The sequence below is a fragment of the Pan troglodytes genome, chromosome 8, assembly GCF_028858775.2.
Source record: "Pan troglodytes isolate AG18354 chromosome 8, NHGRI_mPanTro3-v2.0_pri, whole genome shotgun sequence".
In the NCBI taxonomy this organism is placed as follows: domain Eukaryota; kingdom Metazoa; phylum Chordata; class Mammalia; order Primates; family Hominidae; genus Pan; species Pan troglodytes.
The window spans coordinates 61,764,472-61,779,861 of NC_072406.2; the positions used below are offsets into that span (position 1 = coordinate 61,764,472).

The following is a 15,390-nucleotide window of genomic DNA, read 5'->3' on the forward strand; positions in this document are numbered from 1 at the left end:
AGCACCAATAAAAAAAATTATTGAGATTTCTGTTCTGCAAACTTCTAACTGTGCTCCCTGACAGCATCTTTTGGGTAAAGGAACAAATGTGCTCCAAGGAGTAACTGTTAGGTACCTGATTTTACAATATAATTAGATTGCCAAAAAAAAAAAAATCAATCCAAGTATTTTCTCCTTTAGCTAGCATTATTAAAACTTTAAACTTTCAGAGAAGAGTTTCTTCTTCCTTAAAGTTTTAATTCTGAGGTAGACGTCATGCAAACAAACATCAAGTGCAGCCAACTTCCATTGACAAACATGATTATTAATAATAAATTAATAATCAGAAATGCCCGTTAGAAAAAGGGACTTGAAAGTTTAGGAAGCAATGTTGTTTAGCAGTATTCTGGCTTGAGTTTCCAAATTCCTTCACCACCAGAAGTTCTATGGAAAGTGCACAGATTTCTCAATAGTTCTCGGAAGACACAAGACTGTGATGCAGATAACTTGGATTCAAACTCCTGCAGTATCTCCCTGGTGCTGGCCTGGCCATCAGTGTGGGCCTGGAAAGCGATGAAGTTTCTCATCTCCACCAGAAGGTCATCGTGTTCTGTGGTGGGCAGCAGGGCAGAAGCTTCCTGCAGGTGCCCGCTTTCACTTTCTAAACGCTCTGGCAGAATCAGGTGGTTTCTAGCTCTCATTTTAGCCAAGAGTGAGGAGGAAGCGAGGGCCCCGGATGAAGAGTCTGCATCTTCTGCTCTTCCACTAAAATGCTCAGGGACATTATCTTTTCCCTCCTTTTTCATGATGCCATCCTATAAAAAGAAGACCACTATATTGATATATTTAATTTCTAGTTTATGCCCCCACTTCCTTCCCCAAAGGCTGTGAAGGGTCAAAAGACAACACATGTGCCAGGGTGGTGAGGTTGACAGGGTGAGACTGAGACTCCACCTAATGAAAAGGGAAAGGAGGAGGGTCTGGTATCTAAATCCTCCCACTGTTAAGAGACCATTTCCTAAAAAAAAAATAAAGACGGGGCAACCAAGCCATTCCCTTAGTCACCACCACTCAACACCGTGGTGGACAGGAAGGCAGAGTGGAGGCTTCCAGGCAAGGTTTCAGGAAAATCTGTCTCTAGGAGGCCCAGGACCACTTTCAGTACCTGTGGGCTTTTCCTGTTCTTCCTCTCAAATGGACCCTGTACACTGTGGATAAGGAACAATATCATAGCTATACTTCTTTTTCTTCACTTTTAAGTCTTCTTACTCTTTCCTACCTTACATCTAATGCAAGTTGCCTTAAAAAAACACAAATCTAACTCTGAAAGGGTCTCAAATCCCTACTGCTAAAAGCACAGAACATGGGAAGTCAAAAAGGTACTAGTATTCCTAAACATGTTCATATTAACTTAAAATTGGAGTCTGAATCTGGGAGTTTTAACATAATCCTTAATCAGAAAGACCAGAAAGACTTCCACTGAATGGTGGAGTCTGGACTAGTTTTAACCACAGTAGCACTCAAGGCAAGCAGGGCATTCTTGAGCAGAGAAAGACAGGCACTCTGCTCTAGCAGGCAGTGAGTTACAGACACCAACATTCGAGGCAGTTTTCTGGACCTTTATTTCAGAGGGTTGTGGTCTCTGGAGCTGGCACTTTCCCTCTAGACAAGGCAGGCTGTCCTAGCAGCGACACACCTATCCCTGTGTCAACCTTCTAATGGCAAAACAGAAATGCTGTTACGGATCTTGGGTTAAAGACTTTGTCTTTAGGAAATCAGCAGGTCCTTTTAGATTCAAGTGAATGTGCATTGTAAATCAGAGCACGCAACACAAATATCAGGTGTCATTACACCAGAGATGACCATTTTCTTCACATCCAGAATCAGGTGAAATTTTCACAGCATTCAATCAAGCAAGTCTCACCCTGGAAAGCAAAAAGGTTATCTATATTACCTGGCACTTCTCTGTTGGAGATGTTGATGAAGGATGCTGCACAGAGAAGTTAGAATTCCTTTTCTTACCAAATCTACTCCTAAAAAAGGAAAAGAATCACAGTAGATTAAATGTTTGCTTTTGAGACTTAGAGATCAAAATATTCTTTCAACAATGAACTTCTTCCTGGAAACATTTCCATCTGCATGCTTATTCTTTCACAGCCATGCCATTTCTGCTCTATCCCCCTCGATTCTTCCACTCCACCCTCCTAGAAAGTAACTGCTGGCCGGGCGCAGTGGCTCATGCCTGTAATCCCAACACTTTGGGAGGCTGAGGCAGGCAGATCACTTGAGGTCAGGAGGTCGAGACTAGCCTGGCCAACATGGTGAAATCCTGTCTCTACTAAAAATACAAAAATTAGCCTGGCATGGTGGTGGGAGCCTGTAATCCCAGCTACTCAGGAAGCAGAGAATGCAGTGGGCCAAGATCACACCACTGCACTCCAGCCCGGGCGAAAGGGTGAGACTCCATCTCTAAAAAAAGAAAAAAAAAAGGAACTGCTGCATCTCAGAATGAGAACCACTCAGTATCTTGTTCAAAAGATGATGGGAACCATTCTCAATTCCAAGTAGGAAAATCATTCTAAAAGAGCATACTGAATAGCAAAGTAATTAATGTGTGCTGTAAACTGGCTAATTATCTCATTAAGGTTTAATCATTATCCTGTATCTCTTACTATTTTTAACAACACCATCTCTCAGATAAAACCAATCACTTCTCCTGAAGCCACTTTGGAAAACAGGGGATGAAAGCAAGGAGGAAGGCAAAGTTATAACAGTATTTCTCCAAGTCACCCAGATTTGGCTGCTATAATCCCTCCCTGGGGATTTATTCCTGAAGAGAAATAACAGTATAAGCCTCCACACCTGCCCTGATTTTATTTCTAGCCTTAGTTGTTTGGACTCCTTGCAAGTATGGCATGCAGCAATCTCTTACTTTTTTCCTGCTGGTGCACCAGAAATCCCCCTGTGGCCAGTCCAGGTGGGAACACCAGACACTGCTCCCAGACACCGCTGACGAGAGAGCCTCAGTGCTTTCAGGGCATCCTGGGCCACTCGGTTGGCTTCTGCCTCCACCAGTACATAATCTGGGCTGGCTCCATCCATGATGGCATCGTGCTTCATGACACTGTGCACGCCAACTAGCAAGAAAAGAAATAGCAAAGTGATATTTCACTCTGTATGCAAGAAAGACACTTTTCTCCTCTGTATAAGTACAGTACTGTAGTAGACAAAAACAAAGTGATAGTACACTTAGAAAACCCTAGAGAATCAACGATAAAAAATAGTAAGATAATTCAAGCAACATAAAAAATATAAAATTCACACACAGAAACCTATAACCTTCCTATTTACAAACAATAGCCAGCTAAAAATATAATGGTGGGAAAATTCTATTTACAGTAACAGAAAACACAAAACACTTAGGAATAAACCCAAGCAATGTGTAAAGCCTATATGGAGAAGACATGAAAACACTCCTGGGAAGATAGACTATCAGACTTAAACAAACAGAAAGACATCCCTTGCATTTGAGTAGAATGACTCAATAACCATTTTCCCTGAGTTAATTTACATGTTTAATGTAATCTCAATAAAAATGTCAACCTTTCTTATGAAGCTAGACAAACTGACACTAAAGTTCATACAGAACAATAAACCTTCATGAATAGATCAGAAAACACCGAAAAGGCAAAGTAACACCCTATTGGACAATAAAACACGCTCCAATTACAACAGTTTGGTGCTGAGGAAAGAAGAGACACAACAGGAGATTGACCAGAAAACAGAAATAGATTGAACTGCATTTGGAAATGTACTACATGATAAAGGCATCTCTAATCACTGAGAAAAACTTATTTGAAATAAATGATGCTACAAACGTTGGGGCACAAACGTTGGGGCAGTTTATCTTTGAACCAAGATAAAATCCACACCTCATACTCCAAATGGATCAGAAATCTGAATGTAAAAAGCAAAACCATACAAGTAGTACAAGAAAACATGGCAAATTATCATATGATCTATATGTAGAAAAGTCTTAGAACTACAACTCCAATTAATAAAAGACTGACAAGTTTTTTTAATAAAAAAACCTGTTTCATAGGAAAAAAATCATAATAAAGGACAACCAATGAGGAAATACTTGTAACATATATGAAAAATGAAAAGCTAACATCCCTAATATATAAAGAACTCTTTAAAACCAAGGGGAAAAAGGGACCAAAAACCTGATTTAGAAAATGGACAAAAGACATGAACAGACAAGTTCACAGAAAGAAAAATTTTTTAAATATAAATGGTCCTATAAAAAGTTCAATTTCACTCAAAGAAAATAACTGGAAATTAAAACTTAAGATATCCTTTCTCACCTATCAGATTGGGAAAAATTAAAAGTGTAACACCACACTCTTGACAAGCCTCTGGGCAACAACTGCTGGTGACAATTCAAATTGATCTAAACCTTACAAAAGGGAGTTGGGCATTACTCAAACAAACAAACAAAACAAACTTACATATGTGTTTACCTTTTGATCTAGCAATTCCTCTTGTATAAGCACAGGATTATTTAGTGCAGCACTGTGGCTAAAAGAAGCTATAAAAAATCTAAATCCTCATATGTGGATAAACTGTGGTACAGGTTGAATATCTCTTACCCAAAATTCTTGGGACCAGAAGTGCTTCAGATTTTGCCTTTTTCAGATTTTGGAATAATTGCATATACCTAATGAGACATCTTGGGGATGGGCCCCAAGTCTAAACACAAAATGTATATATTTTTAACATACACCTTACACACATAGCCTGAAGGTAATTTTAATATAATACGTTTATCAATTTTGTGCAGGAAACAAAGTGTTAATTGTGTTTTGACTGTGACCCATCACATGAAGTCAGGTGTGGAATTTTCCACATCTGGCATCATGTCAGTGCACAAAAAGTTTTGGATTTTAGAGCATTTTAGATTTCAGGTTTTGGGTCAACATAGCAGAGCACTCTAGCAATAAAAATTGCTAAAGGAGGAATAGCTCTCTGTTAACTAATACTGCAGTGGCTGTCAGGATATATGAAGTTTTTTTAAAAAAAGGAACAGAAGATAATATAGTATACAACCTTTTGTGTAAGAGAATAAGGGAATATAAAATTATACATGTGCCTGCTTATTTCTACAAAAGAAACTGATATAGTTCAGCTGTGTCCCCACCCAAATCTCATCTTGAATTGTAACTCCCACAATTCCCACGTGACATGGGAGGAACCCAGTGGGAGGTGATTAATTATGAAGATGAGTCTTTCCTACACTGTTCTCATGAGTGAATGAGTTTCATGAGATCTCATGGTTTTAAAAATGGGAGTTTTCCTGCATAAGTTCTCTTTGCCTGCTGCCATCCATGTAAGATGTGACTTGCTCCTCCTTGCCTTCTGACATGACTGTGAGGCCTCCACAGCCACACAGAACTGTAAGTTGACTAAACCTCTTTCTTTTGTAAATTGCCCAGTCTTGGGTAATGTCTTTATCAGCAGCATAAAAATGCACTAATAAAGGCAATTGGTACCAGTGGGGAGGTGCGCTCCTGAAAAGATATCCCAAAATGTGGAAGCAACTTTGGAACTGGGTAACAGGTAGAGATGGGAACAGTTTGGAGGGCTCAGAAGAAGAGAGGAAAATGTGGGAAGGTTTGCAACTTCCTAGAGACTTCTTGAATAGCTTTGACAAAAATGTTGATAGTGATATGAACAGTAAGGTCCAAACTGAGGTGGTCTCAGATGGAGATGAGGAACTTGTTGGGAATTGGAGCAAAGGTGACTCTTGTTATGTTTTAGCAAAGAGACAGGCAGCATTTTGCCCCTGCCCTAGAGATCTGTGGAACTTTGAACTTGAGAGAGATGATTTAGGGTATCTGGCGGAAGAAATTTCTAAGCAGCAAAGCATTCAACAGGTGACATGGGTGCTGTTAAAGGCATTCAGTTTTATAAGGGAAGCAGTGCATAAAAGTTTGGACAATTTGCAGCCTTATAATGTGATAGGAAAGAAAACCCCATTTTCTCAAGAGAAATTCAAGCTGGCTGCAGAAATTTGCATAAGTAACGAGGAGCCAAATGTTAATCCCCAAGACAATGGGGAAAATGTCTGCAGGGCATGTCAGAGACCTTCATGGCAACCCCTCCCATCACAGGCCCAGAGGCCCAGGAGGAAAAAGTGGTTTCACGGGCCTGGCCCATGGTCCCCATGCTGTGTGCAGCCTGGGGACTTGGTGTACTGTGTCCCAGCCACTACAGCTGTGGCTGAAAGGGGCCAACAAAGAGCTCAGGCTGTGGCTTCAGATGCTGCAAGCCCCAAGCCTTGGCAGCTTCCACACGGTGTTGAGCCTGAGGGTGCACAGAAGTCAATAACTGAGGTTTGGGAACCTCTGCCTAGATTTCAAAAGATGTATGGAAACTCCTAGATGCCCAGGCAGAAGTTTGCTGCAGGGGCAGGGTTCTCATGGAGAATCTCTCCTAGGGCAGTGCCGAAGGAAAATGTTGGGTTGGAGCCCCCACACAGAGTCCCTACTGGGGCACCACCTAGTGGAGCTATGAGAAGAGGGCCACGGTCCTCCAGACCCCAGAACAGTAGATCCACTGACAGCTTGCACCATGCACCTGGAAAGGCTGCAGACACTCAATGCCACCCATGAAAGCAGCCAGGAGGGGGGCTATACCCTGCAAAGCCAAAGGGGCAGAGCTGCCCAAGACCACAGGAACCCACCTCTTGCATCAGCATGACCTGGATGCGAGACAAGGAGTCAAAGGAGATCATTTTGGAGCTTTAAGATTTGACTGCCCTGCTGGACTTCAGACTTGGGTGGGGCCTATAGCCCCTTTGTTTTGGTCAATTTCTCCCATTTGGAATGGCTGTACTTAACCAATGCCTGTAACCCTATTGTATCTAGGAAGTAACTAACTTGCTTTTGATTTTACAGGCTCATAGGCAGAAGAGACTTGCCTGGTCTTGGATGAGACTCTGGACTGTGGACTTTTGAGTTAATGCTGAAATGAGTTGAGACTTTAGGGGACTGTTGGGAAGGCATGATTGGTTTTAAAATGTGAAGATATGAGATATGGGAGGGGCCAGAGGTGGAACGATATGGTTTGGCTATGTCCCAGCCAAATCTCATCTTGAATTGTAACTCCCACAATTCCCACATGTCATGGGAGGAATCTGGTGGGAGGTGACTGAATTATGGGGTTGGGTCTTTCCTGTGCTGTTCTTGTACTAGTGAATGAGTCTCATGAGATCTGATGGTTTAAAAAATGGGAATTTCTCTGCACAAGCTCTTTGCCTGCTGCTATCCATGAAAGATGTTACTTGCTCCTCCTTGCATGATTGTAAAGCCTCCCCAGTCATGTGGAATTGTAAGTCAATTAAACCTCTTTCTTTTGTAAATTGCCCAGTCTCTGGTATGTCTTTATCAGCAGTGTGAAAACAGACTAATACAGAAACACATGAAGGAAATGCCAGAAACTCATGAGACTGGTAAGGTAAGGAAGGGGTGGGGATAGGGTGGGGGATGACACTACTCTGGTATTCCTTTTTGCATATTTTGTCTTTTGTTACTATGTTAATGTGTTACTACTCAGAAGATAACATAGAGTCAACAAGGATGGGAGGAAACCCTAAAGTGGAATACAAACAAATAAATTAACCTAACTGTATTTTAAACTGATAGCACACACTGAAAATATGATGAAGGGTGAGAAAAAAGAACTAAGTTATTTCTGACCCAAGTAGTGTTTTGACCAAAAACTTAGACTAAAGACAAAAAGAAATAAAAACAAATATTGAACTTTAGTTAGTATAAATAAAAACAAATATTGAATTCTAGTTAGTATAACTGTTTCTTGCCATAGTTCAGGTTAGAAATTGTAAAAAGCTACCATGTATCCTAGGATTGACAAGTAACTCAGTACGTTGTGAATGAAGGTCTTGAAGAAGGAAGCTACAAACATGGAAAGGGCCCTAGGGTGCTGAAATGAAATTGGAGACAACAGTATTCCCTCATCTTATTTTGCTTTTTGGAGCTTATTAGAGTGTAACTGATATGCAATAACTGCTGAAGTACAGTATTTGGTAAGTTGTGACATTATGTACATACCATGAAACTATCACTACAATCAAGACAATGAACATAGCCGTCACCTGCAAAACTCATGTCCCTTTGTAATCCCACCGTCAAATACCCCATCCAGACAACCAATCCAATTTCTGTCATGACTGTGTGTTTTCTAGAATTTTATGCAAACGGCATCAGAGTATGTACTAATCTTACTAGTCCGAAAGTCATCCATGCTGTAGCATGTATCAATACTCTACTTCCTTTTATTGTTGATTAGTATATATATTTTTTGAGACGGAGTCTTGCTCTGTCGCCCAGGCAGGAGTACAATGGTGTGATCTCGGCTCACTGCAACCTCCACTTCCCAGGTTCAAGCGATTCTCCCGCTCAGCTTCCCAAGTAGCTGGGATTCCAGACACCCACCATCATGCCTAATTTTTGTATTTTTGTAGAGATGGAGTTTCACCATGTTGTCCAGGTTGGTCTCGAACTCCTGACCTCAGGTGATTCACCCACCTCGTCCTCCCAAAGTGCTGGGATTACAGGCGTGAGCCACCAAGCCCGGCCTGTCGACTAGTATTTGATCATATGGATATGCCATGGTTAGTTTAACTATTGACTTGTTGGTAGACATTTGATTTCTACATTTTTGGCTATTACTAATAAAGCTGCTATGAATATTCATGTACAAGCCTTCGTATGGACATATTTTTCCATTTCTCTTGGGCAAATACATACCCAGGACTGAAAAAGCTATATCACAAGGAAAGTGCACGCCTAATTTTTAAGCAACTGCCAAACTGTTTTCCAAAGTGACTGTGCCATTTTACATTCCCACCAGGCGTGTATGAGACCCAACTGCTTCACATCTTTACCAACACTTAGTATGGTCAGTCTTCTTTCATTTTAGCCATTCTAGAGGGTGTATAGTGGTATCTCATTATGGTTCTAATTGGCATTTCCCTAATAACTAATAATATTAAGAAGTTTCATGTATTTATTTGCCAGCTACATATCTTTCTTGGTGAAGTCTGTTCAAATTATTTGTCCATTTAAAAAATTGGGTTATACATTTTATTATTTTTTGACATGGGGTCTCGCTCTGCTGCCCAGGCTGGAGTGCAGTGGCATGATCACAGCTCACCACAGCCTCAACCTCCCAGGCTCGAGCAATCCTCCCAGCTCAGCCTCGCAAGTAGCTGGGACCGCAGGTGTATGCTACCACACCCAGCTATTTTTTTTTTTATTTTTTGTAGAGATGGGATCTCACTATGTTGCCCAGGCTGGTTTTGAACTCCTAGGCTCAAGCAATCAACCCACCTCAGCCTCTCAAAGCGCTGGGATTACAGGCTGAGCCACCACACCCAGCCAGTAATTTTTGATTGGGTTCCAGACATTGTGAATTTCATCTTGTTGGATGTTGGGTATTTGTATATTCCTGTAAACACTCAGGTAGGGCTGAAGCAGTGCTCACTCTAAGGCTGATCATTCCCTACTACAGAGGCAAGACTCCCTACTCTGTATCATACTCAATGCCCCATGAAATATTTTTCCAGTCTTAGCTGGTGGGAACAGGCACTATCCCTGGCCATGGGTGAGCACCAGACATGTTTCCTCTAATTCGAAAAGTTAAAGAGGAAAGGCCTTTTCACTGACCTTAAGTAGTTTTCTTGCACAATGTGCTGGTCAGTATTCAGCTGAGTGCCAGTGGAGACTCTGCAGACCTGTGGGGTTCTCTCCCTGTGCAGAGCTGTCTCCGCTATCGTCTCTTGCATGTGAATGCCAGCCACCCTGGCCTCCCCTGATGCTCAGCTCTGTCTTTTCAACAGAGGGTCTGCCTGGACTCCCATCTGGGTTCTCCCTCTTTCTGTTACAGCACGAAAATTCTCTCAAGGCAGTAGGGCAGGGCAACTGGAGAGCTCAGTTCATTTGTTTCCCATCTCTCAAGAGATCACTGCCCTTTGGTGTCTGAAAACCATTGCTTCATATGTCTTGTCATTGTTTTCATTGTTTCACATGGAAGGGTAAACGTTAATCTGCCTTTGCTGGAAGCCAAATTCATGGTTTTCACAGACATAGAGACAGGTGTATCTGTGCAATTTGTTGTGCATATATATGCATGTATGTATGTGTATATGTATGTACACAACAAACACATACACACACATACATACATCTATTTCCTGATACTATTGGCTACGAAAGCAATGACATAATAGCAGCAATGAACACTCTGAGAACCCGGATCCTAGTTCCTAAATACCATTCTCCAGGGTTCCTTGAAGAAATGGCTGATTCCAGGGCTGGCACAGAATACAAATTGAGCTCAGCATATATTAGTATGCCAAGAAGAAAGGAAGTGCTCAAAGAATGGTGGGGACATACCAGAGGGACAAAGGAGCCAGCTTGAAGGAGCTCCCACCCATGAGGCAAATCTAAGACAATACGAGCATCATAATACCCCTACTAATGGATTACAGTCATGGAAAAAAAAGAATCCATTAGTCCACACTGATCTAAAAATAAATTAATAAATAAATAAGAGAGAAGGAAAACCTTCCTTACAATAGAATGTTAATCACCATTTGGCAACCATTGTAGTAATAACTGACTGAGGAAAGAATCATCAATAGATATTAAAACTAGTGGATAAAAGTTTGATGAGAAATAGGATATTTACACAGTCTCAAAGCATATTCCTTGAAAGCACAAATTAATTACAAAGGTAAAAATATTAACCTTAGCATTGAGAAACCTGGCAGACTCCACCTTAACCAAGTGATCTTAAAAATCAACTTGTAATAGGTCAAACCAGCATGTGTCTCCTGATAGATGCACTGAGTAAGATACGGTATCACCTCTGTGGCATTCCTACCAAAAAAAAAAATGTATGCATAGATGGGTGTGTGTGTGAATGATAAAGCAAAAGCTGAAAAATGTTAATAACTTAGATAAAGGATATAGGAGAGTTCTTCATATTATTCCAACTGATTTTTTTTGAGACCCAACTGATTTCTTTAAGTTTGAAATTACTTCAAAATATGAAATTAACAAAAAAATTAACCATGCTAAATAAAAGTCTTTCTGAAATGCTACACATAAACCTGCCTTCTTAAACTGAGTGCCATAAGCAGCAATCTTTGGTAACTCAAGGCCATCACATTGTGAACACAGTGACTGCTAAGGGATCACTAAGCAGGGCTATCTATATACTCCATGGTCTTGAGCAACTGTTGAGTCTACATCTCCTAACTTTTCTCCCTTGACATAAGCTATCAGCTTTCATACTTCTAGAATGTCTGTCTCTAGCCACACGCTTGTCTCTCTCCCTTATGATGTTACTTTAATCTCCTGTGGTTGGAAAATCAGATTAATGTAGCATATAGCATGTAAAGTAACTGCCTACTAATGTTCAGGTAGTACACATCTATTTAAGAATTGCACACCTCCCATGAGTGGCCATAAGTACTATTGTTTTCCAAAGTTTCAAATTATTCTAGGTCTTCAGAAAAGAGGTGTAAATACAATTTTTAAAATGTCAATATATTTCAAATCTAAATTTTTGAAGAAAAACACTAATGGCTGAGAGCCCTCTATGCACCATCAGTTAAAGACTGCTACTGCTAGAAACAGCCTACTCATTTTCTGATCCTAGCATCCCTGTGGCAAACGTATCAAATGGATTACCTGATTTTTTGAAAAGCTTTTCCAAAACATAATCGTCATTGCTCTGTTCCTTGGCCTCACTCTTGTTTTCACTGTCTTGCTTCTGGTAACGCCTTTTCTTCACCAGGTGTGGAATTCGAGTTCCTTCAAACTTGGCGTCTCTGCAATGCTTAGAGTTCTTAGGCTTTTGCTTTGGTCTCAGATGTTTCTCCAGGGTCTCTTCTTCTGCCACACTATGATGTTTTGTTTTTGACTTGTGCTTATAAAAATTATTTTCCATTTGTTTATTCTCCCAAAAAGCTTCTGTTTGAGCCTGGCTGGGTCCTTCTCTTTTGTAAGAAAGACCTAACTTTTCATCAATGCTTTCATCACCAGATGGCCTAGAAGTTTTGCCTGTTCCTGAAGAATTTGAACATTCCCCATTTCCACTAATCACTGACAACTCTTCTGGTCCAGATACTGCATTTGTCTCTTCTCCAAGCCTATCATTGCTAGTTACATTACTACTCATGTGAGGGTCATCTTTCAAAGGATCACTTCGATTAGAAGTTACTGCATTTACTTCAGCTCCTTTAGCCTCAGATTTCTCTTCAGATGATGTGGCATCATTTACAGACATGTTAGAAGCAGGGAACTTCTTGCGTTTTGGAACATCATGGTCTGCTCCAAAGGCTGGTTGAATCCTTCTTTTTAGATGGCATTTGGGTGTCTGAACATCTGATCCAGTTCCTGTAAAGAGGAAAAACACCACTGATACTATATTGTATCATCTTGTGCAATTGATTACTTTAAATTAAATGATTTTATGTAATACCTGCAAAAATTGCACTTGTTTCAGTGCTCTGGGATGCATCAGGACTAGTCAGAGTAAATAGCTCATAGAGATCATTGGATTTGAAAAACCGCCTTTGTTTTGGGTCTTTTAGCACTCTATTTGTCAAAAACTGCTTGAAGATTTGTCTAAAAAAATAAAAGATAAGCTGGTATAAAACAGTGTGTAGCTCTACCTAAAAATTCAAGTTATAAAGCAATATAAGAGAGAGATGATAACAGCTGCTGCATGAATGGCTAAATAATCCCCCAAACTTTCAGCCTTGGAAAATTACAATTCAGGAAATATATAATACATCAGTTAATCTCCCAGGTCTTGCAGAATTTAAATTAGAAATAATACCTTATTATTTACACCGAATGAGCTTTTTCAACCTCCAAGATCTAACACATTTCAAGAAACACCTTTTCACATGCCATCATGTGACTCATAGTCTCTCTTAGCCTCCTTGACTTGAATACTAAGGGTCCTGCCCTGCCTAGAACCTTCCTATCATAGGGCTCAGCAAACTCTCTTACCTGGGCTTTGCAATGTCTCCACTCTGACCTCTCTCTCCCTGCTCCCACCTGCAGGTCCACACTCTGCTGAAGCCCCACACCACTGCCACTCTGGAACAGGCACCTCCACCAGCCACCCTGTCCCTCCCTGTCATTTATTCTCCTGGCTAAAGCATGAATCTATAAAAGGAAGCTCTCTTCTCACAGGATCCAACTCGTCCTCCACCCTCACACAACACTCCCTCGAGGAAGATGTAATGTTCCAGGAATAGCCCAGCATGTGGTAAAGGGCACAGAGCTTCCTATAAAAGCTGGGCTATGGCTCAAGGATAAAGTCTGCGGTGGGGGAGTGGGAGAAGCTGGCAATGTCTTGATTCTACTGTTGAAGTTACCACTGTCTAAAATCCCCTAGTCATTATGGAAAGACAGAGGACGAAACAGCCATCCTGTCGACTTCTTTGTAAGGGGCATCAGAGTCAAAGACTGCCAGAACACCCACACTGATCCTACCTGCATAATGTGGTATGTAAACACCAATATGGTAACATTCAACCTTGTCATTTTTTAAAATTTTTCTGAAGGCAACACACCATAGCAGGCAGAAATATTCCTTTCAAATAACAATATGAAGTTTACATGTATGTGATTCTTGAGGTACAATAAGGTACAAAAATTATCAGGTTCAAAGACATTTTTTGACAACTCACAGTAAGACATCTAAGCATATTTTAAAGGGAAAGAAAAAATACAAAACAAAAACCAAAATCTTAAGTTATAGCAACTATTATTCTAAGATGTTAAGACTTTTAAAAACAACACTTTGGAAAAATTCCCTGCTCAAGACTCTGGGAACGCACAGCCAAGAGTGGCCACTGTGTGCACTGACCGGTGGTAGATCTTTTCTTCAATGGTGCCCGCAGTCAGGAGCCTGTACACAGTCACTTGCTTCTTCTGGCCTATTCTCCATGCTCGCTCCCGGGCCTGCGACAGAGAGAGAGAGACCTCTCAACGAGAATCCTTCCCAATGACAAGCACTGACTATAAGAAACAAAGCTAGCTGGTCACTACCTGTCACTCCCAGAGTTAGAATTTTGACTCATGACGTCGAGTACACCTAAGGCCTACTCAGGAAGATGAACAGCCAGTTGACAAGACATCTCTACTTGAAAAAATGTTTGTAACTTTGCCTATGTTCTTTTTACCCCAACTCTAGGAATGAATGCTATGGATAAACTGCTGAAGATGGTTCCTGTCCATTTGACTCTGAAGGGTGTCTTCTTTCACGTTGAAGAACAGGAGACAATCAAAATGTGAAACGTATGCTGAAGCCAACCAGAACATCAAAGGACAGTCAAAAGCGCTAACCATGAAACTATATTTCTACTAATACATTCTTTTAAAAAAAAAATAAAAACAAACCTGCGTGTCCGTGCTTGGGTTCCAGTCTGGGTCATAGATGACAACTCTGTTTGCCCCCGTCAGGTTGACACCTAAGCCGCCCACCCGCGTGGTCAAAAGAAACACAAATATGGATGTGTCCTAGAGGTAAGACACACAACACTGAGCACACACACTTAAGACCAGTTACAGTTCTCAGCCTCTGCCTCCACATATTGTACACATGGAATTACTGGGCTGTTCCCAATATAAGGAATGGTAATGTCCTAGAGACCTCTGGTGAATCAAAATCTCATTTCACAGCTTTTACTTTTAATATTTAATAGAAGTATTTAAAAATTGGGTTTTTAGGAGGAAAATACATGCTGTAGAAAACGCATTGTTTGTTTGAACACACACATGCCCACAATCCCCGCCCCCAAACATCCAGAAGTAGGGCATAGAGTTAAAAACAACAAGTCTCCCCTTAGGCCCCCTCCCAAGCCCAGATGTCAACGCTGCTTTGGTGGGTAAGGGTGTGGATACGCTTAGTCCTTTCCCTCCACGTACAGCAGCACCACTCAACTTCCCTGTTACATTCACATGTTACCTCATTGTATCTTGTAATCAGTGGCTGTCTTGAAGCTATTGTAGTGGTACCATCCATCTTGAGATAGGTATACTTTTGGGCTCTAAGGAATACTTCAAGTATGTCCAGCATCTGTTTGGAGGTGGGGGATAGGAATTTGCAAAGCAAATACACATTCCCAGTGAGTGCTTCTCTATTTGTGTAAATGGTAACACCTTCCCCAACAGGCCTATGTTAAAAGGAGTTTCTTGCTTTAGGACAGATAAACAGAACTGTTAAAAGAGTATTTTTGGTATTTCCGTATGGTTAATTCTTACTTTTGTAAACAGCCAAAGCTCAGGCCTAAACTTACTTGCA

General features: G+C 40.9%; 1 protein-coding gene across 4 annotated transcripts in view; it reads right to left on the bottom strand.

Moving 5' to 3' along the window:
• Positions 1-283: 283 nt before the first annotated feature.
• The window catches only part of ERCC6 (ERCC excision repair 6, chromatin remodeling factor), an 80,316-nt gene continuing 65,209 nt past the window's right edge, over positions 284-15,390 (bottom strand). For 3 of the 4 annotated variants that reach the window (XM_009440356.5, XM_009440357.5, XM_063781770.1), the window contains 8 exons: positions 15,055-15,165; positions 14,487-14,606; positions 13,954-14,048; positions 12,553-12,698; positions 11,760-12,467; positions 2,912-3,116; positions 1,934-2,012; positions 284-794 (listed from right to left, as the gene is read on the bottom strand). In XM_009440356.5, the coding sequence (XP_009438631.5) occupies positions 375-794; positions 1,934-2,012; positions 2,912-3,116; positions 11,760-12,467; positions 12,553-12,698; positions 13,954-14,048; positions 14,487-14,606; positions 15,055-15,165 (1,884 nt within the window). In that variant the 3' untranslated portion in view covers positions 284-374. The remainder of the gene's footprint in view (positions 795-1,933; positions 2,013-2,911; positions 3,117-11,759; positions 12,468-12,552; positions 12,699-13,953; positions 14,049-14,486; positions 14,607-15,054; positions 15,166-15,390) is intronic. The other variant, XM_009440358.5, reaches the window with a different exon arrangement.